The sequence below is a fragment of the Brienomyrus brachyistius genome, unplaced genomic scaffold, assembly GCF_023856365.1.
Source record: "Brienomyrus brachyistius isolate T26 unplaced genomic scaffold, BBRACH_0.4 scaffold34, whole genome shotgun sequence".
Lineage (NCBI taxonomy): Eukaryota > Metazoa > Chordata > Actinopteri > Osteoglossiformes > Mormyridae > Brienomyrus > Brienomyrus brachyistius.
In genome coordinates, this window is record NW_026042309.1 from 3,273,659 (window position 1) to 3,299,949 (window position 26,291).

Here is a 26,291-nt window from a genome sequence, read left to right on the forward strand (position 1 = left end):
AAAATTACTTCGCCCAGAGACAAGGGAGGTCTAGGATTGCCAGATGTTAGATTATATAGCATGTCATTTGAAATAGCCAAACTCTACTATCACTGGAAGAATGTGAATTCTGATGTGGACTGGATAGCTATCGAGAGCAATTTGGCTTCACTATTTCAACCTCTGCACATTCTGTCACAATGGGGGGACAATATAAGAAACACAAACCCGATAATATCTTTTTTGAGGAATATATGGATCAAAATACATAAGAAGCTTAAAGTATCACATGACATGCAGCCATATTCCTCAATTTGGCACAATCCTGAAATACAAATAGGAAAAAGTATGGAAACAATGGCAAGAAGCTGAATGGTCAAGAATACTTTCTAGAGTGGGGAAATATTATAGGGAAGTAAAAGGTACATTTATTCAGTATAAAATTATACACAGATAATACTGGACACTAGTTAGACTAAATAGAACTGGACTAATTAATACTGATCAGTGTTGGAATTTTAGAAGGTAGGTGGGGGTTTATTTACACATGCTGTGGCAGTGCTCTCAGGTATATCCATTTTGGGGTAGAGTTCTTGGTCTCCTGGACAAATGGCTAGGCTTTACTTTACCTCGCAAACCCGACTCTGTCTGCTAGGAGATAGAGTGGAATTGCCAAAGGTGAATAATAAACAGTTTAAGGCTGTGATGGTGGGACTCATAACTGCCATGAGGGTAATATTAAGGCATTTGAAATCCTCAATAATCCGCAATATATAGGAATGGACCGATGAGATGATTAAGGCAGCTTCATATGAAAAAATGTTGGACAGACTAAATGGGAAACAAGATATGATGAAAATGTGGGAACATTTCTAGGGCCATGTTTTTGAAGGATAAATGGCTGGGAGGTTGAACTAGTGATTGGTCATATTGTTTTATAAATGTGAATGGCTGAAGTGCTGTAACTTTTTGGTTTGAAAAATAAGAAAAATTTGAATTACAAAATAAAATGCTCTTAGAAAGTAATTTCATGTAACTACTAGTCTTAAAATTAATTACATCCAACAGTACATTTTTTAGTGTAGGTAAGTAGATGGATCGATAAAATTAAATGATTATTACAAATCACAAATAACTATTACAGTCAAGGCCAAAAATATTGGCACCCCTGCACTTGTGTCAAAAACACACCCCTTCTCCCAGAAAATTGTTGCAATTACAGATGCTTTGGCATTGTCATTAATTTCTCTTGTTGGTACTTGAAGAAAACAAAAAGAGGAAGAAGGAAAAATTCCACGCAAAAGGGCATCTGCCCTTCTCATATTGTCTCAAAAACCCAAAGCCAGTCAGAGTGGTCTGGGGGTGGTTGTACACCCAAATAGGCCATTTGATCCATGTTGATCTTAGTCTTTCTCATGATGGTGGGTAAATCTGGGGTGGCTCTTGTGGTCCTCATATGAGGTCTTTGGTGCACATTAAGTGAAGCAGATACAGGCCACCCATTGTGTACCTCTGTGCCATTTAAATGGGCTTGCAATCTGAAGAGGTGTGAGGTCACAGTGATTTAACACTGGTCCACTTTTTCTTATGGCCTTGAGCCAGGTCATGACAATATCTTGTGTAGCACTAATGACATAATGGCATCTGCTCATGTTATCTCATAACTTGAAGCTGTTAGTGCAGCACAACCCACACGGCACCAACAAGACATTGAGAACAATCCCAGCAGCCCTCGGCTCTCTTACCCAATGCTGTTATAAGGGGACCAAACTTCTTTAAATTTCGCTTCCACAGTGGCTTTTGAAAAAAATAAGCAAATCACGCAATGCTATTGAAATTATTAAAACATAGAGATTAACAGTCAGATATGTTTTATGATTTTAAATGAGGAAGTGATATATTGGATATAACATGAATGTATTTCTTATTTCTTTTTTTTTTGGGTTTTCTGTGGTGAGAAATGAAAGCTACAGGCATGTAAATATTGCTTCCTGTAGTAACTTGTAAAATTTTCCTCATTGTTAACAGTCACATTACATGTGAAGGTGTCAGTCAGTGGAAACACATACTGAGATACGTTGGACAGCTGTCCTGTCTTAATGCCCTTTATCTTAATTTGACAGAAGATAACAATCATTCCAGAGAATAAAAGTCAGTATCTCTTATGGAAATTTCAAAGATTAGGCCTATTTGCCCTTTTTCATAAGCACCGATTCTAATGCTGTTACTACACCTGCATTGCAAACATACATGTAAGATTCTATATATATGAGTATCGTGAAGAGGTCAGTGAAACAAGAGTTAAACCCGTATTGGGTCTCTCTCACACAGCCGCTCTGACTTGAGATGGTGTCAGTCAGTGGAATCAGACAGTGAGATACTTTGGTCAGTCGTCCTATTCGTTCAGCACCAGCCCATCAAGCAGAGGTTTCAGCACCACGGACAGTGACCTGTGTTAAACTGGCCTCAGGTTCCTACATTGGCTCTGTGGAATTTTCTGTAAATAATTAAATGCCTCCAACCCCCTACATGCGGAAATGTTTCCCCTCCCCCAGACCGTTTCATGTTGTATCCTCAGTATCTGTGTATTTGATACAATATGGCTGTATGAGATGTCAGTCAGTTTACTGCTGTATATATTAATCCTCAGTGGAACATTTGCTGCTCTATTGATGTGTCGCTGATGCTCCCTGTTTCCTAAGTCTAGTTTTCTCAGATGAAGCAGTTCACCCCTTAAGTTAGAAGACGTTTCCTGTTAATTGCTCTTGTTTGAACAGGGGTTCCCCGCATACAGAGGAGAAAAGCCCCCACTTACAAATCAGCATCCATTTTCTGCGAGTGACGTCCCTGCACAGGATCACCAGATGTTTTTCGTTAGCTCATCTCTTATCTTGCTGCCTCCCAAGGTCCCTGGTACAGAGCCCTCCAGTCCTGGTGGCAGCTTGGCTGCACAGGCTCCGGAACAAAAGCCCCGACCTGAGAAAAGGCTGAGATGCCATTACTGTACAAAGGTCTGCGAGACGACCAGGCTTTGTGCTACTTGTATATGTTATGTCAGCAAACCACACACATGTACATGTACAACACTAGTGCAGAGCATTTGCAATGTTTTTGATTGGTTATTGTTCAGTGTTCATTCATAGTTGGATTTTTGTGTTATTTGATTATTGTTTGATTTACTGATGTTTGTATTTTGCAGTTTTACCAGATTACAATCTGATTTTGCTGTTCTAATATGTAATTTGAATTGTTGTATCATCTTGTTTTCTTACTTTAACATTTGTATTGTTAAAACAAAGAAATGGATTGTTTACTTGTGTCTTTTATTCTACATCATAGATAATGCGAACCTTCATGTAAGTAAGAGGTAATATTTTGCTCAGTATCAGTTCAAGTTCAAATACTTCAGGTTTTTTATTTGACAAAACACATAAAATAGTCGTGCAAAGTCAGTGATTTATTTTTAAAACTATTGCACTGTGATATATTTAACATCATATTTTCAGTTCTGCCAAATCTCATATTGACATCTTAGTGGTTTTCCAATGGCTTGTGGTGTCACATGGTGGTCGAAAATGATATTACAGGCTTTTGTTGAAATTACCTTAAAAATTCATCTGGAATGTATCAATTTATGTTGTAATTAATGATGCAAATTAACACAGATGGGGCCATTTTGACCCAAAACAGCTAGTTGGAGGGTAGCAATCCTCCAGATTGCAAAGGTCAAGGTACTAAAACCTGGAAAAGTGCAAAGGACTGGAGCAAAAGAATAACAGTGAAAGCTGTCAGAAACAGGCAGGAAACTCTGCATGGATGTTTTTGAAGAGGTAGATGGTCCAGTTGGCTGTATTAGTCAGTCTGCTGAGAAACATAGCGCCAACAAGCCCATGGCCTCTTTTCATGTAAAACTTCGTACAGGAGGCTGTTTGAGCAGTTTAGTGCCTTTGTTAGCCTCGGCTCCTGTAAATCATATAAGCACACCCACCACACCCCCAGGAGCATTCCGCGTGCCCCCACCTGCCAACCTGCCTGTCACCCCCAACCCACAGACCGTCTGTAGTTCTGAAATTTATCCACATGGCTGCTGACCAAGTCTAAGGTAAAATTCTATGAATGAAATTTTCAGTAAGATACAATTTTTTCCTCTAATCTGGTGCAGAATTATTGGCGTCGGTCCTAACTCTGTCTTGAATATGTACCCAGCAGGCACCTAGGACTCGTATCAGTCACGGGAGATCGCGGGCAGAGCGGCGATCGTGAGGGCAAGCGGGGAATCAGGAAGCAGGCAGGCCGGATTCGGGACGAACGGGGTTTATTTTCAGGAAATCAGGGGCAGGGAACACAGGACGGCAACAGACATCAATGACGGACGAAGGACTCAGGTAAGACACGGACTGAAATACACAGGACTGATTGAAAATAATCAGACACAGCTGGGTACAATCGGGAAAGAACACGTGGGTAATCCGGGGGCGTGGCACACACGAGGAGCCGACGAGCAGGGCATGACAGTATCTCCCTCTGAGAATCTTTTCTAACGCGCTCAGCAGCAGAAATTCTCCATCCTAGATGAGCCTACAAAGTTCTGTAGAAGTTAAATATACTTTAGTCAAATGAGAGACTAACCTGCTGTCAGGCAGGGGAAGCTTGAACAAGGCCTTCATTCATGACAGCTCCACTTGGCTTTTTGACGAGTCCCCATTTAGATGCAGCACCTCAGAGACTGAAGAGCAGGATGAAGGCTGTAAGTGCAGTTTGCTGTGGATTGTGTCTGTGTTTAAATCTAATAAAGGATGAGACAATTTACTTAAAGCATGATACAGTTCATATTGCTCTTCAGGCTTCGTGATAAAATATAAAAATTATGGAGTACAAAGTTGTACATGCAAAGAAAACAATGCAGAGCGGCAGGGCGCCTGGCCCAGAGGGTCTTCACATAGAATTCTACAAAGGCTATTTTCAAATATCATATATATGATTTATTAAATTTAGATTTCAGTTTGCAGTCAATTCAATTTCCACGTTTCTCAATTTTCACGTTGCCTTTTTAAACGCAATTATGTGAATTTTAAGTAAAAATATGGAATAAAATTATATCGTAATAATTATTAATATCATTTCATATGAAAAAAAACTTTACTATTGTACAATATTGCCCAGCCCTAGGCTAATTTCAAAATTGATTTACATACAATTCTTTTACATATTGTCTGTCTGTCATTATACCTTGCAAATTAATCAGGATAAAACATATAAAACGATAAACAATAAAAACTATACGATTAGGAAGCAATCAGTCCCGTGTACATGATCAGCCAGAAAATACTTGCATTCATCTAAACTTTTATAAACTTTAAACTGCCTTTACTTGCTGGCCTGTGGGCCACCAGACAAACTTGAAGGCCTTACAGGATAGGATAGGATGCACATTCTTTATTGTCCATTAAATCCCTCTACCAAGTGTCAATAGGCTCCAAACAACCAAATGTAATTAAAGAAAATTTTAAAAAAGGGAAAAACATACAGAAATAACCCAAAATAAAAAAATAATAAATAAATAAAGACTAACCAAAGTAACTTAACTGTCCCCTCAGTTGCTGGGATTTAGTCCATCACCCTGACTAAACTGTATAATGAGCAGATGGGACTGTCAGTATATGGTTAGATCGTGTTTAATACAACAACGGAATACTGCATACAAGGCACAAAAGCAATGTGGGGAATAGAGCATTAAGGGAACAGTAGTCCTATTATTACACCTCCTTCTTTTAGCTTAAGTCAAATGTGCTGTGTACCTTTTGACATTAATTTCTATTACTGCTATCAACAACCTCCTCTCTTTCTCTCTCTCTTCTACTGAACTTCCCTCTTTGTTCACAAGTCCATTCTGTCAGGTGGTTTTCCAGTCAACTTGACCTAGTAACAGTCCCTGTAGGCCAAAGATGAACTTTACAGTCTCTACAACATATGGTCTAGGAGTATCTGCAGGTTTGACGACTCCCAGCAGTCCCTTCTGTGCTAATCCAAACTGTCTGACCAGATGTCAGTTCTGCGAGAGGTCTGGAGCGGAGTCTGCGGTTGTAGTGTTTTGCCTGCTGATGCCTTCTCTCCTCATCCTGCTTGCGAAAAACTTGCAGATCTGGCCATTTAGGACCCAGCTGTCCACCATCTGGCTAATCTGTGCTGTGATACCGGGCCACCATACTGACAGTGTAGCTCTGGCTCGGCATTTAGTAATTCCCTGATAGCCTTCATGCAGACGCTGAAGAACATCCGCTCTCAAGGGGGGAGGTATCACAAGTCCTTCTCCCTTCATGAGAAGGTCGTGAACAAGGTGAAAATCCATTCTGCGCTGCCAGTATGGTTTAATGTCTGGATCTAACTTACATCTCTCTGGCCATTCTGTGAAACAGTGGTTTGTCACTTGTCTGCATACATCATCTTCTTTCTGCGCTGTCTTTATCTCCTCCAGCCTTTTGTCTCCACGTCTTTCTCTAGCTGAAGATGCCGTTCAATCAAAATGAATATTTTACTCACTTATCTTTTGGTCTTTTATGATTCCATGTGTACCACCTCCAAATTATTTTGAAGATTTGAATTTCATTGTATCCAAATTAATTTGGAACGGCAGACAACCCAGGAAATGCTTCTCAGTTTTACAGCGCACCAAATCAGACGGTGGCCTCGCCCTCCCTGATTTTAAGCTCTAGCATTGGGCATTTCAAATTAGGGCTATGCGCACTTGGACAGACGCAGGCAGTGTAGTGTCGTGGAGAGGTATTGAATCGGCTATAGTGCATCCCCACGGACTCCAGGACTTACCTTTCCCAGGGGTAGGTCTTCGTAAATCACGACACAAACTTGGTTGTATCTTTTCATCCACCTTAGCTGCATGGTACAACGCCGAAAAAGTAATAGGTCAACAATCTCCTTTATGGAACAATTTCCACTTTCTGTCAGACTATAAAGCTTTTGTTTGTCCCCCCTGGTCATCCAAGGGGGTTTTCACATTTTCTAATACGTTTGATGGGAATGTTGTGCGCACATTCCAGGACATTCAAAAAGAATACAGTCTGCCTGGCTTCTCATTTTTCTTCGACCTCAGGCTACGATCCACAATGAAGACCTATGCTGTGCCATGGAATTCTGTCTTAGATGATCACCCAATGTTTAGCTGGATCGATCCTGTCGAGGCATCTAAAGGCACAGTCACAAACATTTACAACAATTTACTCCTTAATGTTCATAAGCCTTTGAAGATTCTGTCAAAATGGGATTTAGAACTTTCTAGGTTAGGATTCCACCCGGTTTGGGAAACAGTGCGGTCGAATCTTTGCCTTACTTCCAAAAACTTTAGTTATGTACGTATTCACTTTAAAACTATCCATCGTTTCTATTGTAACCCTACAAACGGTATCTCATCAAACCTGCTCCCCATCCATACTGCAGCATTTGCAACACTGACACTACCGGTACGTTTCTACATGTTCTGGGACTGTCCAGTGACCCAACATTTATGGAAGCTTGTCACTCGTGTGTAATGTGATCTTACTGGACTATACTTTGACATGGAGCCTTGCTTACTATTGCTTAACGATGACTTGATGTACCAGTTCTCATTACGTGATAAAAAACTGTTAAAGGCAGGCTTTACAGCTGCTAAGAAAACCACACTACAGCGATGGATACACCTTGATACAAACCTGAAGCAATTCTGGATTGTCTCATTCCATTACATTGTCTATTTAGAGTATACCACTGCAAAGATTAACAAGGCAAAGCAATCACTGTAAATACCTGGAGGAATATGGCTGCTGCTCTTAAAGAGCTTCTTTGAAGTTTATATGAGTCTAATTTATATGAGTTTGCTGCCAACATGTCAAGTGTGAAAAGTTGTTCTGTGTTTCCTTTTCTTTTTTTCTTTTCTTTTTTCTCCTTTCTCTTGCTGCTTTTTTGTCATTTATTCTTGTGGTATCTCTGTCCTGTATGTGCCTTCTGATAAATTGACGGAATGACAATAAAATTATAATCACAAAAAAAACAGCCTCAACTACAACATTATACATTTTTGCTGTACACAGTATCTTGTCACGGTTGATCAAAACATGATTCACCCCTGTACTCCCATAAAGTGTCCTGTAGGGCCTGGATTAGGTCCACAGCTCTAGCTAGATCAAGGGAAGGTGCTTGAAGCATGTCTGACAGATATTTGGCTTCCCCAAGAATCTTCCTAAGAACTGCTAGAATTCCAATAAAGGTAAGATCTACTTGTGAAAGCAGGCCCCGTGCATCCACTGATCTCTCCGCACTGCTCTCTCCATCTATCTCATGTAGTACACGCAATACAGCTGGCAGTCTGTCCATCAGATTTTTACATGCATAGTACCTGCATGCCCCTCTGGTATCACTGACTTTCTGTAGCTCTCTTGGTGCATCCTGATACATGTCTTGTTGAACTGACAACCATTTCTGGTGAACATAAGACCCTGACATGTACCAATGAAAAAAAACATGAGTTCCATGTGCGATCTTTTCAGGTATCGTGATTTTGTTGAATTGATAGATTAATTGTTGTGGCCAGCGTGCGTATATAAGATCCGGTTGTAGTTGCGTATGGGACCACCCTGTAACCGGAGACGTGACTCTCCATGTGCCAGTATCTCCTTTTTGGGTCACCCCGTTCAACAGCAGGGCCATATTTAATCTCCTCCTTAGCTTCCGCTTCTAAATGGTCAAAAAGAAAAAATGCTTTATCAGCAGACGACAGAAACCGGGCCCGCATACAAACTCGCACCTCTTCCTCCCACTCCTCAAAGCTCACACCAGACCTGCCCCCAAACATTGGACACTTCCGGTCTCTAGAAATAAAAGTAAAACGTTCAGTATAGACACGAGGCTCGACCGAAACAGGTGGAGGTGCGGGGGAGGATTGGGTGGCAGTAGAGGGACCTGGAACTTCTGCTCGTTCCTGGTGCAAACGATCATTATCAGGCTGGAGCTGCCCCAACAAATTCCTGAGCTGCTGCACTTCGTCGTCCATAATGACAATAGGACAATAAAACTAGACGGCACAAACGAAGCCCGGCAAACAAAATTTACTCAAGATAGTAGCGGCTCCTGGGAAACTAATGCTGCTGTTTTGCTTTGCCTTTCCACTATGATAAATTAAACACCAAAAAATAAAAAACCAAAAAAAAATCTCACCTAACCTCCTCAGGGAGCGATCAGGGAGTCACATCTGCACCATGTACTGGTGAAATCCTGCCGACTACGCCCACTCCGATATAAAAGCACACAAATTCATAATCACCGCCTGGGGGACGTGAAGACCATGAACACTGCCTTTATTATTCTGCGTTCAGTTAACACTCCAAAGGAAAAACCAAACAGCAAAGCAATTACTTTAAAAATTACCCACAAATGGTACAAATCAGATCATGTTAGAATAACACTCCAATCACACAAAGAAACCCAAACCCGGCAGCTATTACCTTGGGGTGGGGGGGGGGACACTGTCAGAAGGTACTCCACAGGGGCACCACATCACATGGCGTAGATACACACACCAGGGGGGTGGGCTAAGAAGGCAGAGCGACCACACAGCGCTATATCGCCAGGACCTACCCCCCCCCCCCCAAACCAGATCCTCACCACCCAACACCAGGCCTCCCTAACGGCGCCCCACGGTTTACGTACAACAAACTAAACAAAACACATAAATACTTAATACTAATTAAACAGGAAACCCGAAAACAAAATAAACGAAACAAAAGCAGAAAACAGCAGCAGTTGTAGTGGCTCAGTATCCCGCCGGCTGCCTGGCTCACGCCGGTCCGGGAACACTCCACCAAATCGCCATCCACTGACGGATTACAAGCGGTATTAAAAGGGAACCTTAAAACGGGAACAACTGCAAGTGGCTAGGTTACCAAGCCCTCGCAAACTGCAGTGATGGAGATGCCCACAACTAGGCTAATTTAGTGAGGAACCTTCCTCAAAGGTACAACGGCGAACACCCGCCTGCTTCAGATCACAAGCCCATGTTCTGAATCACTATTCTACCAACACACAGGTAGAAGATGAAGAACTCTCCTCAAAGTAGTGCTGTCAGTTGGACCTTGTAACATGAATAATCGTAGTGGAGAGTTACAATTATTATTTTAATTTGAAGACGTGAGATTTTTATTGGGGGAGGGTCCCACCTTCAGAAACAGCCAGTGAGACTCGTTTACCTCAAACCTTCTGACCATGTGAGTCTCATTAATGAAACCGTATCTTAAGCCCAGCCGGAGCCCACCTCCCCAAGGGTACACTCTACTTTCCCAGAAAATGCCAAGATGGATTCAAATTCAACTCCCAAACCTCCTGTCAGTTTTTAGAAGACACTTTCTTCAAGCAGCGGTACAGGATAAAGTCAGCATCTTTCAGGAGGACCATGATTTTTATGCAGGACAATGCTCCATCGCATGCATTGAAGTACTCCACTGCATGGCTAGCCAGTAAAGGCCTTAAGGATGACAGAATAATGACATAATCACCTGACATAATCCCTATTGAGAACTTGTGGGCCCTGCTTATATGGGAGATTTACAGTGAAGGAAAGCAGTACAGCTCTCTGAACAGTGTCTGGGAGGCTGTGGTTGCTGCTGCACAAAAAGTTAATCGTCAACAGAACAAGAAAATACCAGATTCCATGAATGGAGGACTTATTGCTGTTCAGCAGCCGGACTGCTTGGGGGAAGAAGCTATTGCACAGTCGTGCAGACCTGCTCCTGATGCTGCAGAATCTTCTTCCGGATGGAAGAGGGGTAGTAGACAGTTGGTGGGTTGGATGGTACCGGTCAGTCACAATGCTGGTGGCCTTACGGATGCAGTGGGAAGTGTAAGTGTCCTGCAGGCTGGGGAGAGAGCTGCCGATGATGCACTCAGCGGTCTGCACAGTCTTCTGAAGGGTCCGGACCGCTGAGCGCGTCATCAGAAGCTCTCCAGCCTGCAGGACACTCGCACTTCCCACTACATCCGTAAGGAGGTGGCTATATTGCTCACTAATTGATATTTCATGTCAGAATTATTTATTTGGAAATTATGTGATGTTTGTTTATTAATCGCACTTTGAAAGATGATAATGAACAAGGGAGATGGGAAAATGTAGGTGTTCCATTTAGTTGCATAATAATTGTGCACACTAATAGTTGTGTAATAATTGTGCACACTAATAGTTGTGTAATAATTGTGCACACTAATAGTTGTGTAATAATTCTGCACACTAATAGTTGTGTAATAATTCTGCACACTAATAGTTGTGTAATAATTGTGCACAGACATGTATTCCCCTGATAATGTTCACACTCACATTTCTGGGAACATTGGGAGCAGCGTGTGGCTCTGTGGGCTAAGCCTGTGTGCTTGTAATCAGAAGGTCGCAGGTTCAAACCCAGCCTCAGCCTGTGGGTCTTTGAACAAGGCCCTTAACCCCTGGGTGCCGCTACAGGTGGCAGCCCTTCGCAGACAACTTCCTCTATGGAAAAAAAAAGAGCAAGTTGTGGGAGGCGTAAAGACAATTTCCCTACAGGGACAATAAAAGTGTCGATTATTATTATTATTTCCCTTGCATAACATTCAGGCTTCAGGTTCATTAACATTTTGGACTGACTGATGACACTATATTTGTTTATTATTAAAATTAATTCCAAAAACACAACTCGCCTAATAATTGTGAACACAGTGTATTACATTGTGGGAACCAAATGTCCCCCACGATGAGATAAAAACCTTTTGCCATGTAAGGATATTTTTCACTCCCCACACCCCACAAACATAACCTCAATTTCATAAAAAAATCTGTGAATAGAATCACAAAACTGGAAATACCTAAAATCTTGTATTTTGTTTGCTTACTTATGGTTAAGGTTGGGGCTGGGTAGACTGTCATTGTTGAGATTAGAGTTTTCACCATAGAAACAAATGGAGAGTCCCCACAAAGATATAATTACAAACCTATGTGTGTGTGCGCGTGTGCGTGCGTGTTTGTGTGCGCATGTGCGTCTGTGTGTGTGTGCGCATTAGCGTGCATGTGTGCGCCTCTGTGTGTGTGCGTCTGTGTGTGTGCGTCTGTGTATACCTGGCTACAGAAGATGGATGGATGGACAGATGGAATTTGCAACCTTACTAAAGAGTAGCAGAAGCACTTCTGACACTTGAACCCTGATGATAAGTACAATTATTTATGTAAAAGTGCATCAGTTTTGTACTTAGTGGCATTTGCCAAACATGCTTGTAAAGGTGAATTCTGCCAGAGGTCAGTGCTGTGGGTTGGCGTTTGGCTCAGTGGCTTATATCACTATGCTCCTGTGACTAAGGCCCTTAACCCCAAACGCACCGGTGACTGCCTGCGTCTGCCTTCTCAAAGAAACAATTTTAAATTGTTTGACTGTGGAATTTGAGCTTCATGGGTCCAAACCTGCTTAGTCACACCGCATTAAGTTTGCTGCTCAACTCGCCGCTTTCTCAATTGTAAGTCGCTTTGCAAAAAAATATCTCCAAAATAAAAGTAAATGCTCTTTTTTGCAGGAGAAAAAATGATCAACATGTGTTTCAAACGGTACAAAAGTGGGTCTGACCTTCATGCAGTTTCAACAAAACGTGGGTGGGGACAAGGGACGTCGCGATATAATGTGATCATACGATTACGTTTGCAGCAAAATAAAAGGACAGCGATAATGGTTCCCAGCAGCACAAACCAAAGACAATTGGATGAAAGCAGAGTGGAATATGGGAGTATGGTAGACGATCCTTTCATAGCATCCAGATTTCTTAATGTTTGCTAGGCTGAGTTTGTTTATATGGCGAGAAGCCCAGCACCAAGTTACACAAGAAAATAAGCTGGAGGAAAGCAGCAGGCAAAAGCCTGACCCAGACGCAGCCCCGGTGCACGCCGGTTGGCGGCTGGGGAAACTTGCCGCGTATCGCCCCTACGGCGGCTGTTTCAGCTCACGGTAGGAAGCCGCCATCTAGTGGTGCGCTTTGGGAATTGCATGCAGCGATAAAGTTCCTCGAAATTATTACAGTATCATGGACCTAAAGACTCATTGAGGTTTCACTCAAAACACAATATTGTGCAGTTTGGGGATTTGCGTTGGTGTTTTTGTGCTCATCATCACAGGTCCTGAGGGCCCATACATGCTGGTGCTGAGCTCTGTTACTGATATTCTTAAGTATTATTTTTAATAATTGTTGCACTTGGACTCGATCTTTTATACAATGTTTTGTCGCTTTTAATCTTTCCAAGCACTTTGCATACCGGGGCGACGCCCAGCACCGTACAGTGTCAATCTGCTTCCTCATTTGTATGTCGTTTTGATAAAAGCTTCTGATAAATAAGTAAAATGTAAGTCAGTATAAATGTATATACAACAGTAACTATGGTAGATTTCTCGCTGGTAGGTCTCTCTGACATTACTGCACTGGGAGAAAAGCCCAGTGTAACATGGGCTAAAATGTAAATGTGTAGTTTTTTAGATCTTAATCTGAAAATCCGTTCTTCGTTTTCCCAGAAGGTGGCAGCACATGAACACTGCAAAACTGCAAGCTTGGCTTGTCGCTTTGTATACAATAGTGCGCTATCCGTATATTAAAAATACTACATAATTACATACATCAATCAATATCAAGAACAGAAAGATGCCCACACAATATACCAAAATCTTAAAATCCCCCTTGGCAGCATGTTACGCTGTAGTTTGGTTTGTCTAAGCTCCACACTTTCCCAGAATTACCCTGGACTGCTTCCAGTACGGAAGCCCAAAGAATCAGACACGAAGCTCACATAACTTGGCAAGAGGCCCCTGAATTACCTAAAGTGGATGGAGTTTTCACCTCGGCCCATGGGGATTCAGAGCAGACACAAATGAGCGTGAACCCATGTGTGATTTACAGTAAAAGGTGACTGAACACAATACACAGCCTCTGTAGTGTCTCCACTGTCCAGCAGGGGGTGCCAAATGAAAGCTGCCCAGCAGGAGTAAACAGGTTTCCGGAGATGCTGCATTGCAGTCCCACAGTCCTCTAGTCTTAAGTGCTCAAATTTTGTGGTCCCTCTATACCTTAGTCTCATAGTCCATAGTGCCCAATTCCCCTTTGCCCCACTTCCATGATCCACAAGTCCCTAGTCTCCTTGTTTCTTAGTCCCATGGTCCCTAACACTGTAGCCCCTTTTCCCCTGGTTCCCTATTCCCTTAGTCCCATAGTCTCCTAGTCCTGTGGCCCCTAATCCCATAGTCCTTAGTCCCCTAGTTCCTACTCCCTATTCACCTTGTATTAAGCAGGGAGCAGGATTCTGAGGCCATCTGATATGCTTTACAATGAAGCTGTGCTAAAACCAGTATATGCATGAGGGTGTTTGCGCTGCCTTGCACTAGACTGGCTGTTCCTGTAAATCACTTATATGAAAGTGCCTGTGGAACACAGATAAAATCCACATGTCTGAGGTGGCTGGCATCTGGTCTTTCTCATGTGTCAGGCCTGCGATGCAGCATTCAAACACATGGTCTCCTTTTACAGCCAGCAGGTTACGCAAACGTACCGCTCAATCGGGGCCATGTGGACAGCTGTCTGCCATCTCTGATTGGCCGTCGAGTCCACGGACCCCAAAGGTTAAACTGGACACTGGCAAGCGTGTCTGATTCATCAGATTCCCGTCTGCTGGGTTGGGCAGCATCACATTGAGGAAGAACCTCATTGTGTTTTCAGCTACCTGGCATTAGGAGCTGATTACTTCAAGTCATTAGGACTTTTTTTCATTGAGATTCTCTAGCTGAACAAGTAGAGTGTTGCATTTATGATGCATTGGTCATGGGTTCAAATCCCCCAAGAATATGCATAAAACATAACCCTTCCCACTGCTGTAAGTCACTTTGGATAAACAAGTCTGGTAAATGCAAAAGTGTTTCTACAAGTGGTACAACAGCATGCCCTACTGGTCAGATTAAAATGCTGTTTGGATATATTCCATTTCATAATGTGGCTTCTGATTATAACGTCAATGTGTAATAGGAATTGATTGGAAACGTATTCACTACTTCTTTTACAAATGTATTTATCTGGACGAATTGGTCCAATTGGTCTCACTTACCTTAGACCCCTGGGAGAAAAGCTTAGTGTCCATGGGGTTAAATGTAAATGGATATTCTATGTGATGAGTAATATAATCTGGGTTAAGGACGACTCAGATGCAGTAGCTCTGGGAAAGACACAGGCTTTATTAAGGGAATACAGCAAACAACACTTGGAAGAATGATGACGGAGCTGAGGAACCATGAGAGCAGGAACATTTATACACAGTAATCAGCGACGGGAGAGAGGTGTAGGAGGATAACAGATCAGGGTGGAGAACGTCAACGATGGGATACAGCTGGGGAGGGTTAGGAGAGTTACGGAGGGCCATTAGTGACCTCTGCTGGCTCAATTGGGAGGAGACGGGATAGATCACGTAAGTACTAAGATTAGACGCATCCATCTTCCAAACACTTATCACAAGGGTATCCCAGAGCCAATTACAGGAAACGCAGGGCAAAAAGCTGGGGTCCACCATGGATACAATGCCATTTAATCACAAGGAACACTCACAGTTATGGAGTCCGGACAATTTACAGATGCCTGTCTGAGTCGCTGCAGGAAGAAACCCATGTGGGATAAAGAGAGCAAACAAACGCCACACAGACAGCGTAGGAGAAGGATGGAAACATTCGACACTGCAGCTGCAAGGCAGCCCTGTTACCCACTGAGCCGCCCCTCACAGGATTCTCATGGTTAAAACAGGACATGATGCCCAATACATTCAAAATGCACATGTGGAGGATTTCAGCCATATGGTTTTGAGTAACTTCTACACCCACGTACCATGTGTGAGATGGAGCCGGCCAGTTCCTCTTATGGTCCAATTCTGCTCATGCGTTACTAAGATTATGGTACTTAGGTCCTCCATCCATCAGATCCTCTTCTCACTGTGGTCATGCTCATCCACTCTGGACACTGTATGCTTGGTAAAAGACTCTCATCTCTGTATCCTTGGTAGCGAAACAAAAAGGGGGTTTGCTGAACTAGATGGGCTGAGACTGGAAACAAAGAGGATCGTGAGGGATCACAAATGGGAGGACTAGCAACCGGGAAGGTCACAGGCAGCAGGAAGGTCTAACATCAATGGCCGAGACAAATAGATACTTAAATGCAAAGACTAACGAGGGGCAACAAGCAACACTCATGAATTTTTTTTTTTTATTAATTCTGTTGAAGCATGGTTAAAAATCAATGTCTGACTTTTATTAGTTAAATTTCATAGAATTTTTATTTATTATTACTTTTGTCAGATTAAAGTTATTTCTGTGACCATTGTGAGTTTTTCTTTCATTGACTGAAGGGTACCAACAATTTTGTCCACGTGTGTAGCTAATCAATACCTCAGTGACTTTTCAAAACTAGTTTCATGAATTAATTGAGCTGGTGGTGAAATTTAACAAATACATGAAATGGCCGAGGTGAACCTGAGGAGAGGTTTAGGAACCATATTGGTGTTCATCTAGCCATCCAACAAGATATCAGTAACTTTTTGGAGAACATAAGAAATTCCTTTTAGTTTTTTTTGTTTTACTCATAATTTGCACATGTTCTAATATTAAATTTTGTTTTTAATACTGAGAAAATATAAATTTACTACCCAGATAAATAGCTTTAAACATTTCCTATGACTCCCTAAGACTTTTGCACAATACTGTATATATCTCAGGATTCCTAATGAAACAGGATTTATGTGTTTTTTTTCTGGTAATTGGTAATCACCTACACTACTTCATTGATGATCAGGTGCCTTTCTGTTGTTGTTGTACTAACGTGACTTATTAAGATTTTATGTTATTTATGTTTACTTAGTTAATATATGATTAATTTGATTATATCATTATCTGGCGGCATGGTGTAGTGTTGTGGTTAGCACTGTTGCCTCACACCTCTGGGACCCGGGTTCGAGTCTCCGCCTGGGTCACATGTGTGCGGAGTTTGCATGTTCTCCCCATGTCGTCAGTCCGGGTACTCCGGTTTCCCCCCGCAGTCCAAAAACATGCTGAGGCTAATTGGAGTTGCTAAAATTGCCCGTGTGAGTGAATGGTGTGTGACTGTGCCCTGCGATGGGCTGGCCCCCCATCCTGGGTTGTTCCCTGCCTCGTGCCCATTGCTTCTGGGATAGGCTCCGGACCCCCCGCGACCCAATAGGATAAGCGGTTTGGAAAATGGATGGATGGATGGCTGGATATCATTATCTTTACTAAGTTACCTCAGGACCGCTGTAGGTTTTGAGTTAATAAACTGTCTGCCGTCTGCCGCCCCCTGCTGGCCAAAGCGTCGCCGCTGCGATATCAGGCTGCTGCGCTCAGTGAGCAGAGAGCGCGGATTAAGTCTGTTACTCAGTTACGTTCTGGGCAGCGCGGAACCGGGACATTAATGGGATAGAATAGGAAGCCTTTATTGTCAGTGTACAGGTAGCAAATACAATATATAGACCGAAATATAAAATATACATATAGAGGGGAGGGGAAAAGCTCCCCCCACTCATCAGGCTTAGATTTCATTACATTTTATTTTATTCAGAATCAGAATTCACTCCATTGGTACAACTGCATGTACTATGAATTTGTTTAGGCAGTCTTGGTGCATTTACAGACAACATAGAACATAAGTCAGAGAAAAACAGTCATTCTACATGTTTGTTCAGCTTACAGAACCCAATTATTAACATACGTCACACTTCAGACAGAGTAAAAAGGGTTATACTGGTTATAAAGCAGAGATTTTACCTTTTTGCCGTGGAGAAGCAGCGACATGTGAGACTGATACGGTAAAAATGATTCCTCCAGCACACAGTGAGCTATCCCAGCATGCACAGCGACACGGGGGAGTTTGGATAAACCCCAAACCCTGGATAGAGGGACTCAGTGAATGAGGAGGTGAATCTGTGCAGGGGGGTCAGTCCATCAGAGGAGACTCTGTAGAAGGACAGAGCACCAGCCCCCCAGTCCAGATACACTCCTACTCTGTGGGAGCCTGAGGGCTCTATGGGTATGAGAGTCTCTTTATTATTGCGCCGGACAGAGTGTCTGTGAGGAGAGCAGATCAGACTCCATGACTTGTCATTGTATCCAAGCAGACAGTCACTCTCTCCTTTCCTCCCGATCCCTTTATAAGTCACTCCTATCCAGGCTCCATCTCCACTCCACTCAGCCTCCCAGTAACAGCGACCAGTCAGACTCTCTCTGCACAGAACTTGGCTCCAGCTGTCAAATCTCTCTGGATGATCAGGATATGGCTGCTCTGCCCCCCCTGTCACCTTCCTGTCCCCCCCTGACAGAGACAGGAATCTGTGTGCTGTGTTGGGGTCCAGCGTCAGCTGGCAGGAGCCTGTAGGCAAGAGGAAGAGCGATTGATCCCATGACGAAGCCCAGCATCTCCATCATTATCACTGTCACACCTCACACACTCACTCACACAGAACTCGCTCCAATACACACATTTTATTCCCAATATACTCATGTAGCCGCCCGAGTCTGCGGCGCTCCGGCTGCCCCCTGCGCTGTGAGACACGCCGCGCTGAGAGACTCGCTGGGGCCGAACTGCACTTTAGCCTGCGCTCTATTATTCTGTACGATACATAAAATATAAAAAGTCAAATATGTGAATTACCGGAAATGTTGGTCGCCCGCGCGACGCCGGTGGGAAGACGCGCCAAAATGACGCGCATGTTATGGGATAATTACAGGTAAATAAAATTACAAACAGCATTCATCAAACATATTAACCATAAAATTACACAACAAAGATTACCACTAAAAGTGAGTTTGTCTTTAGGTCACAATATGAACGTCTTTTAATCCACTTTGGACACACACCTCTCTCCAGCAGCGCGCCGACGCGACGCTCCCAACGCGGACGCATCTAGGCTGGTTCTCCGCAAAGCGCAGCACTCGCGTATTACACCGCGTATGCGTACATGGAAACGTTCATATTTCTCTGGTCAAGCTGTGTACTTTGCACATGCGCACGTGTCCTATTTAAGTATTAGTAGTAATTCTGATATTCCCTGCACACGTACCACAGCCGCGAGGTCTGTGTATGTTTCCCTACGTTTTACAAATTCAGAGCGGCAGTTCACGGGGCTGCCAACTTTGATCAACTGGCTGGCGTGAGCTTTTCAATTTGGGACAAGTCTGCACACATATGCATACGCATTTAAATGTATGCAACAGTTCTATTACCTTGAAAATTGGCTGTAGGGTTTGCAAACTACCCCAATCCTCATCAAAATCATCTATGTTGGCGTTTAAAGACAAATTTGTAGTGCGGCAGGCGGTCGTCCGCGGAGGAGTAAAATGCATCATAAAAGTCTATACAAACACGTCCGCTTATACGTGCGCGGAGAGGTACCAGTCTGGCCGCCACGTTTTCTGTGTTGATTCCGGCTTCGTCTGCGCACTTACATGAGGATAACAAGACGCATGCGCGACGTGCAGTGCCACCAGAAATTGGCGTGGCAGTATGGTCACGTTTTGTCACGGAACATTGTCTTTACTAACGGTACAGATCGTATTAAAGTAGCATCTAATTTTTTTAAGAATGAGTGTCCAGAAGAGCTGTATATTTTCACAGACAAGAAAAAAATATTCCGAACACTATTGTGTCCTTCTTTGTACAGCGTCTTCAAAATTTAATGGCAGTATAAGTTTCTAAGAAAGCAGTGTCATGCGTACAAGGTACAATGAAATTCTAACCTGAAATTCTTACTTACCTACTTTCATAAGCAGCATTATTTTTCATACAGTTCCATCCATCCATCGATTTTTCTGCCACTTATCTAATATCCATCCATCCATTTTCCAAACCACTTATCCTACTGGGTCACGGTGGGTCCGGAGCCTATCCCAGAAGCAATGGGCACGAGGCAGGGAACAACCCAGGATGGGGGGCCAGCCCATCGCAGGGCACACTCACACACCAGTCACTCACACACCAGTCACTCACTCATGCACACCTACTGAATGGGCAATTTAGTAACTCCAATTAGCCTCAGCATGTCTTTGGACTGGGGGGGAAACCGGAGCACCCAGAGGAAACCCCACGACGACATGGGGAGAACATGCAAACTCCACACACATGTAACCCAGGCGGAGACTCGAACCCGGGTCCCAGCGGTGTGAGGCAACAGTGCTAAACACTGCACCACCATGCCATCCTTAATTTTTAATTAAGAATTAAAAATGAGTATATTGGGTCCTAATTTGGTACTAAACACCTGTTTTGTTTTATAGAGAGTCCACCCCACAGCCTGCCAGACACATTCAGTAAACTGATTATGCTATTAATGATCGTATTGTGCTAATTTTGCTCAGTAAGCAATGTGCAAAATTAACTAATGTGCAAAGCTAATTAATGTCTATCATTATTTGAGATTGTTATGTTTATTACTTATTGCTGCTCACAATGATCTGCCTGATATTTTGACCAAGCAATGGACACAAATAAAATAGTGAGTTTAATATTGATTCTACAACAGCTATTAATAAAAGTGAGTTTGTCTTTAGATCACTATATGAACGTCTTTTAATCCACTTTGGACACACACGTCTCTCCAGCAGCGCGCCAATGTGACGCTCCCAACGTAGATGCATCTAGGCTGGTATATAATGTAGTATATATTATATATAATCTCTCAGGCTATATATAATATATAATCTCTGGGTCTGCCCCCAGGCCTCCTCCTGGTTGGACATGCCTTGAAACACCTCCCCAGGGCGCCGTCCAAGAGGTATCCTAGAACCATCAACTGACTCCTTTCAATGCGAAGAAGCAGCGACTCTACTTTGAGCCCGGATGTCTGAGCTCCTCACCCTCTCTAAGGCTGAGCCCAGACACCCTGCTGAGGAAACTCATTTCTGCTGCTTATACAGTATTCACAATCTCATTTATTCGGTCATCACCCAGAGCTCATAACCATAAGTGAGGGTAGGAACGTAGATCAACTGGTAAATTAAAAGCTTCACCTTCCAGCTCAGTTCCCTCTTTTTCCAAATTGCTGCACCGTGAACAAACCCCCAAGATCAAAGCCAAATTGAACTTTATTGTCATCTGCACCATATATAAGTATAGAGAGAGATGAAATGGCGAAGCTCAGGGCCCACAGTGTAAGCATAAACTTAGTCCAATATAGAGAACAAGACAAGACAATGTGCAAAGGACTTACAGGACAGTGCAACTGAGGAAGAGGAGTAGATTATGCAATATACAGTAATGTGCAATACTGGACAATGTGCAATATTGTTAGAACTATATTAAATATATGATGTATTTCTGCAGTCAGTTAGACCTGAATTCACCATCATGTACGCTGTAACAGCCTGAGTTCACAGTGTAAACAGTGTATGATAATAGTAGTAACAGCAGTAACACGTCTAACATTTCTAACAGCTGAAAATAGGAATAGAAGCAGAATAATGGGGCAGACAGAGAATAATGGGGATTCTTATTATTGCCCCCATGTCAGAGTGACAAAGTGTTAAGTTCAGTGCAGTGCTTAAGGGTCAGTCTGTGGCCTTTAGTTGTGGGTTACGGGGGGGTTGAGGCAGTGAGGAGGCAGAGTGAGGGATCCTGGGAGGCAGCATGGTGTTGAGGAGCCTGACAGCCTGGGGGTAAAAACTGCCACGCAGCCTGGCAGATCCGGCTCTGATGCTGCAGTATCTTCTCTCAGGTGGCTGGAGTGTGGAATGACCATGTGAGGGATGTGATGGGTCCTGCACAATGCTGCAGGCCTTGCGGACACTGCGTTTGCAAAAAGCGGCTTGTAGGGAAGGGAGAGGCATCCCATAATGTTCTCTGCTGTTTTCACTGCTCTCTGCAGGAATTTGCGGTCAGATTTGTTGCAGCTGCCACACCAGATGGTGATGCAGTTAGTCAGAACACTGCCGATGGTGCCTCTATAGAACATGGTGAGGATGGGAGGGGAAGGTTTGCTTATTTCAGCGCCTCAGGAAGTTTAGTCTTTGCTGGGCTTTCTTGAATAAGGAGCTGGTGTTATTTGTCCATGTAAATTCCTCAGTTATGTCCACACCGAGGAACTTGGTTCTCCTTACAATCTCCACAGCAGTACCGTTGATGCTGAGTGGGGTGTGGGCAGGACGTGTCCTTCTGAAGTCCACAATCATCTCTTTTGTCTTGTCAGCGTTGACAGATAGATTATAGTCTCTGCACCTTGTGGACAGACTTTCCACCTCTTCTCTGTATGCTGATTCATCTTCTCTATTTATCAGTCCCACCACAGTTGTATCATCCACAAACTTGATGATGATGGTGTTGGACGTGTTGCAGCCCATACATACTGACTGGGGCGTCTCTGTCAGGAAATCCAAGATCCAGCTGCAGAGAGTGGTGTTCAAGCTTAACCCCCTCAGTTTTTGAGGGACATGTTGAAGGTAGAGCTGAAGTCTATGAATAACATCCTGACATCTGTGACTCTCTTACCCAGATGTGTCAGGGAAAGGTGACGGGCAGAGGCTACGGTGTCCTCAGTAGACCTGTTGGACCGGTATGCAGATCAGAGAGGGTCTAGAGAGGTGGGAAGATTAGTCTTTATGTATTACTGCCATGACCAGCCTTTCCAAGCACTTCATGATGATTGACATGAGTGCTACTGGGCAGTAGTCATTCAGGCCTGTCACTGATGGCTTCTACAGCACTGGGATGTCTTGTCTTTAGATCTGAAAGCTGCATTTCTGATTCTTAGCTATGTGAGCACTTCCCTCATCATCCAGGGCCTTTGGTCGGCTCTCGTGGTCATCGATCACAGAGTTTATATACTCCTCCAGGTTGATGGCGTCACCATTTATAGCAGCCTCCTTAAAAATGTCCCAGTCAGTAGATCCAAAGCAGCCTTGGAGAGCTGAGACGGCACCAGCTGGCCACACTCTGACTGACTGGTTTGTTGTGCTTCAGCAGGGATTTATACACAGGAACCATGATCACAGTGACATGGTCTGAGTAGCCGAGGTGGGGGGGGGGGGGGCTTGTAGGCCTCACAAACGTTTGTGTGAACATTGTCCAGACAGATTCTCCCTCTAGCTGGGATGTTCATATATTGGAAGAATTTGGGGAAAACTGGCTTCAGATTTGCCTGATTGAAGTCTCCAGCAATGATGAAAAAAGCAATTTTTTTAATTTTAACTTTTTTTTTTTTTTTTTTTTAAGCAATTTATTGCTGCACACATCTCAGTTAAACCAACTGGGACGTCACAAAGTTCACGATCCACATCAGTTATTCCCGTGATGTTTGAGAAGAAATCAAAAATTTTGGATCAAGACTCCTGACATACAAATTATTAAAGAACTCAGTGCAGAATTTGGCTATTTTCTTGATGTCATCTGCAGCATTTCCATAAATCCTCACCCGCATAATGCAGTTGTTCCTGACTTGCTGACTTTCCAGCCTAAAGAAATAGGCTGAGTTCTGCTCACCTTGTTCAAGCCATTTTTGCCACAATCTAACAAAGGCTCCTTCTGCCTTATGTTTATATATAATCATACAATTTATTCTGTAAGGCACCTCCTACATTATTTTCTGTATCAGTAAGACGACTGACTGGTTTGCAGGTTAAAGCAGTAAATCTCATTTATAATTTTGTTTTCTTCATCTCTTCCGATTCGAGCCAAGTCACTACTAAACCTTCTGACAAATTTTGCTACATCATATTATTATTGCAATACTTTTTTCTGTATTGGGTCTGTTCCAGTGTAAGTCAGTTAATTATTCTATATTTAAAATAGCTACTTTTTTTCTCAAGATTGAACTGTTTAATATCCAGTTTGAAGATATTTTATATGCAGTAGACGATGACAAAGATTGCATGTTCTCCCCAAGATGGTTTTCTCGCACTGCCCCCCGGTGGACATGACCTTCAATCCTCCAGATAGATGTAAACTACGCACGCAAGTGTAGTCGTGTCGTGTGAAGTCATGGCCCTAAAGCACAGACTTAGGAGATGTTCAGTGTCACAGCCAGTTTGGGTAAGACTGCAGGTGCCGTCTTAGGACAATATTAAAGAATCTGAAAAAAGTACAGTCAGCGAATACACAAAAAGGGCAAATGTGAGGGAAGGACTTCAGGGGGAACAAAGTGCATCAAAGCCCACAGCTACTCTCTCTCTCATCTGACTCCAGTTGTGTGTCACCTACACACTGGGTCAGACAATGTGTTTTATACATTAAACTGATCTTTACTGAATATCAAGCCTTTGGTTGGAAAATCTTTATTAATGACTGATTGTATTATCAGGATAAACCTTGATTTTTATGCGTTAAACTGAAATGGGGTCACATGAAAACTATGCAGCAGCCCTGATCAAACCAGCTACTCCTACCTGCCCTTTATCAGTGAGACTAGAGCACTTAGGGAAGGAGGTGGAGCAGCCGCCTTATTTAATGGGTTTGAATTATTTTTACAAGTCAGGCACTACTTTCTGTCAGAAGGGTAATTATGAATCTGAATGAACAGAAATTACATGTGGAGTTCCTCAAGGGTCCGTTATTGGCAGTGGGCAGTGGTGGCTTAATGGTTGTTGGATTGAATCCCCGACCAGCAAGGCACCGCTGAGGGACCCTAAGCAAAACACTGCTCTCAGGGTGCTGAATTAGCTGGCCCTTGCTATGTCACGATGTCACATATGGGTTAAAAGCAGAGGACACATTTCGGCGTTGTACACTGTGTGCTGTGGTGTGTCAACACTGATCACCAATTAGAATTATAATCCTCACTGAGCCTCTTTGTTCAACATCTACATGCTTCCATTTGCTCAGATTACGGAACACTATAAAATCTCTGGAACACTTAAGGCCATGTTGTTAGTAATTAAAAAAAAAATCACAACAAATAATAATCCATTGTTATGCATTATAATCATGGCTTTAAATATTTATCAAAAGGCATAACACATTATAGGCATGCTTATTATGCATAATGAATGATGTATGAAGCTCTCTTTAGTGCACTATAAATACCTTCATAATGCATTATAATGATCGGTATAAGCATTAAGGACGCTTTGTATTGCATTATGAAGGTATCTATAGTGCCTTATAGTTGAGTGTGTCATAAAGCATTCATAAAGCGTTATAATGGTGGATATAATGTGTTATGCTTTTTTTAAAATATTTATAACTGTGTTTATAATGCTTTATGAGTGCAGTATAATTAAGCAATAACATAATGTATAAGAAGATACTCCGGTATATCATGGCTGTGATTCGGTCAAAGGCACAAGGCTATAGGCCACCACAAAAAAAAAATAGTTCTCATAACATCAGTGCAAGTGGGAGGGGCCATCGTGTCCAAACCATCCGCATATCTGGATAATTCAGTCAATCACCAATATAGTTTTGTCTAATATTTCCGGTGCCAGCAGTAAAACAACTAGCCAGCTTATTATCGGAGTAACTTTGCATTGTAAATGAAAACCATGCCACAGGTCTGATAAATAAAATATTATGGCACTAGAGTGGCGAAGAGATCATGAGGCAGATTGCAAAGTTCAGTTATTGGCATCTTTAATAGTGCGACTGTTAAATGGACAGTTGGCAGCTTATAAAACTTATTCTGGAACAGAAAAGAATAAATCCAACAAAACGGAATACATATGTGTGATGCCCGGCCCGTCCGCTCCTCGTGTGTGCTACGCCCCCTGATTACCCACGTGTTCTTTCATGATTGTACCCAGCTGTGTCCGATTATTTTCAATCAGTCCTGTGTATTTCAGTCCGTGTCTTACCTGAGTCCTTTGTCTGTCATTGATGTTAGTTGGCGTTTCATGTCTCCTGCTCCCTGTTTATTTATTAAATCCCTGGTTTACCCCGACTTCCGCCTGTCCGCCTGCTTCCTGCCCGTTCGCCTCGCACGATCGCCGTTCCGTCCGGCTTTGAACGTGACAATATGAACCTTTACTGTCACTGTCACCTATGTTCATTTTCTAAACTGGTGGAAACACAGGCAGGTTCTGAAAAGGTATCAAGTGACAACCAGCCAGTATTGTGCATGAACGAGTTCAAAAGAACGCGTTCATTGAACACGTTCATATTTCAGTGAACTTTGAACTGAACGCAACTTATTAGTAAATCAAGAACTTGAACGTGAATTTTATGTGTGATGAACGGCGTAGACGTCGTTCACTGTTGGAATGCAATTAAACATCGGGATTTATTTTCACCTGATGAGTCGAGTGACAAGGTCG

The 26,291-nt window shown here is 42.9% G+C and overlaps 2 protein-coding genes across 6 annotated transcripts in view; one reads left to right on the top strand and one right to left on the bottom strand.

Moving 5' to 3' along the window:
• Positions 1 to 26,291, top strand: part of LOC125721613 (uncharacterized) — a 267,609-nt gene that overhangs the window by 184,854 nt on the left and 56,464 nt on the right. The window lies entirely within an intron of this gene.
• The window catches only part of LOC125721587 (NACHT, LRR and PYD domains-containing protein 12-like), a 340,829-nt gene that overhangs the window by 122,324 nt on the left and 192,214 nt on the right, over positions 1 to 26,291 (bottom strand). Inside the window, exon 12 of one of the 5 annotated variants that reach the window (XM_048997549.1) lies at positions 17,732 to 18,426. The exons of the other annotated variants lie outside the window; for them this stretch is intronic. Coding sequence (XP_048853506.1) covers positions 17,897 to 18,426 — 530 coding nt within the window. The 3' untranslated portion in view covers positions 17,732 to 17,896. Of the gene's footprint in view, positions 1 to 17,731; positions 18,427 to 26,291 lie in introns of those variants that run through there. 5 annotated transcript variants of the gene reach the window in all.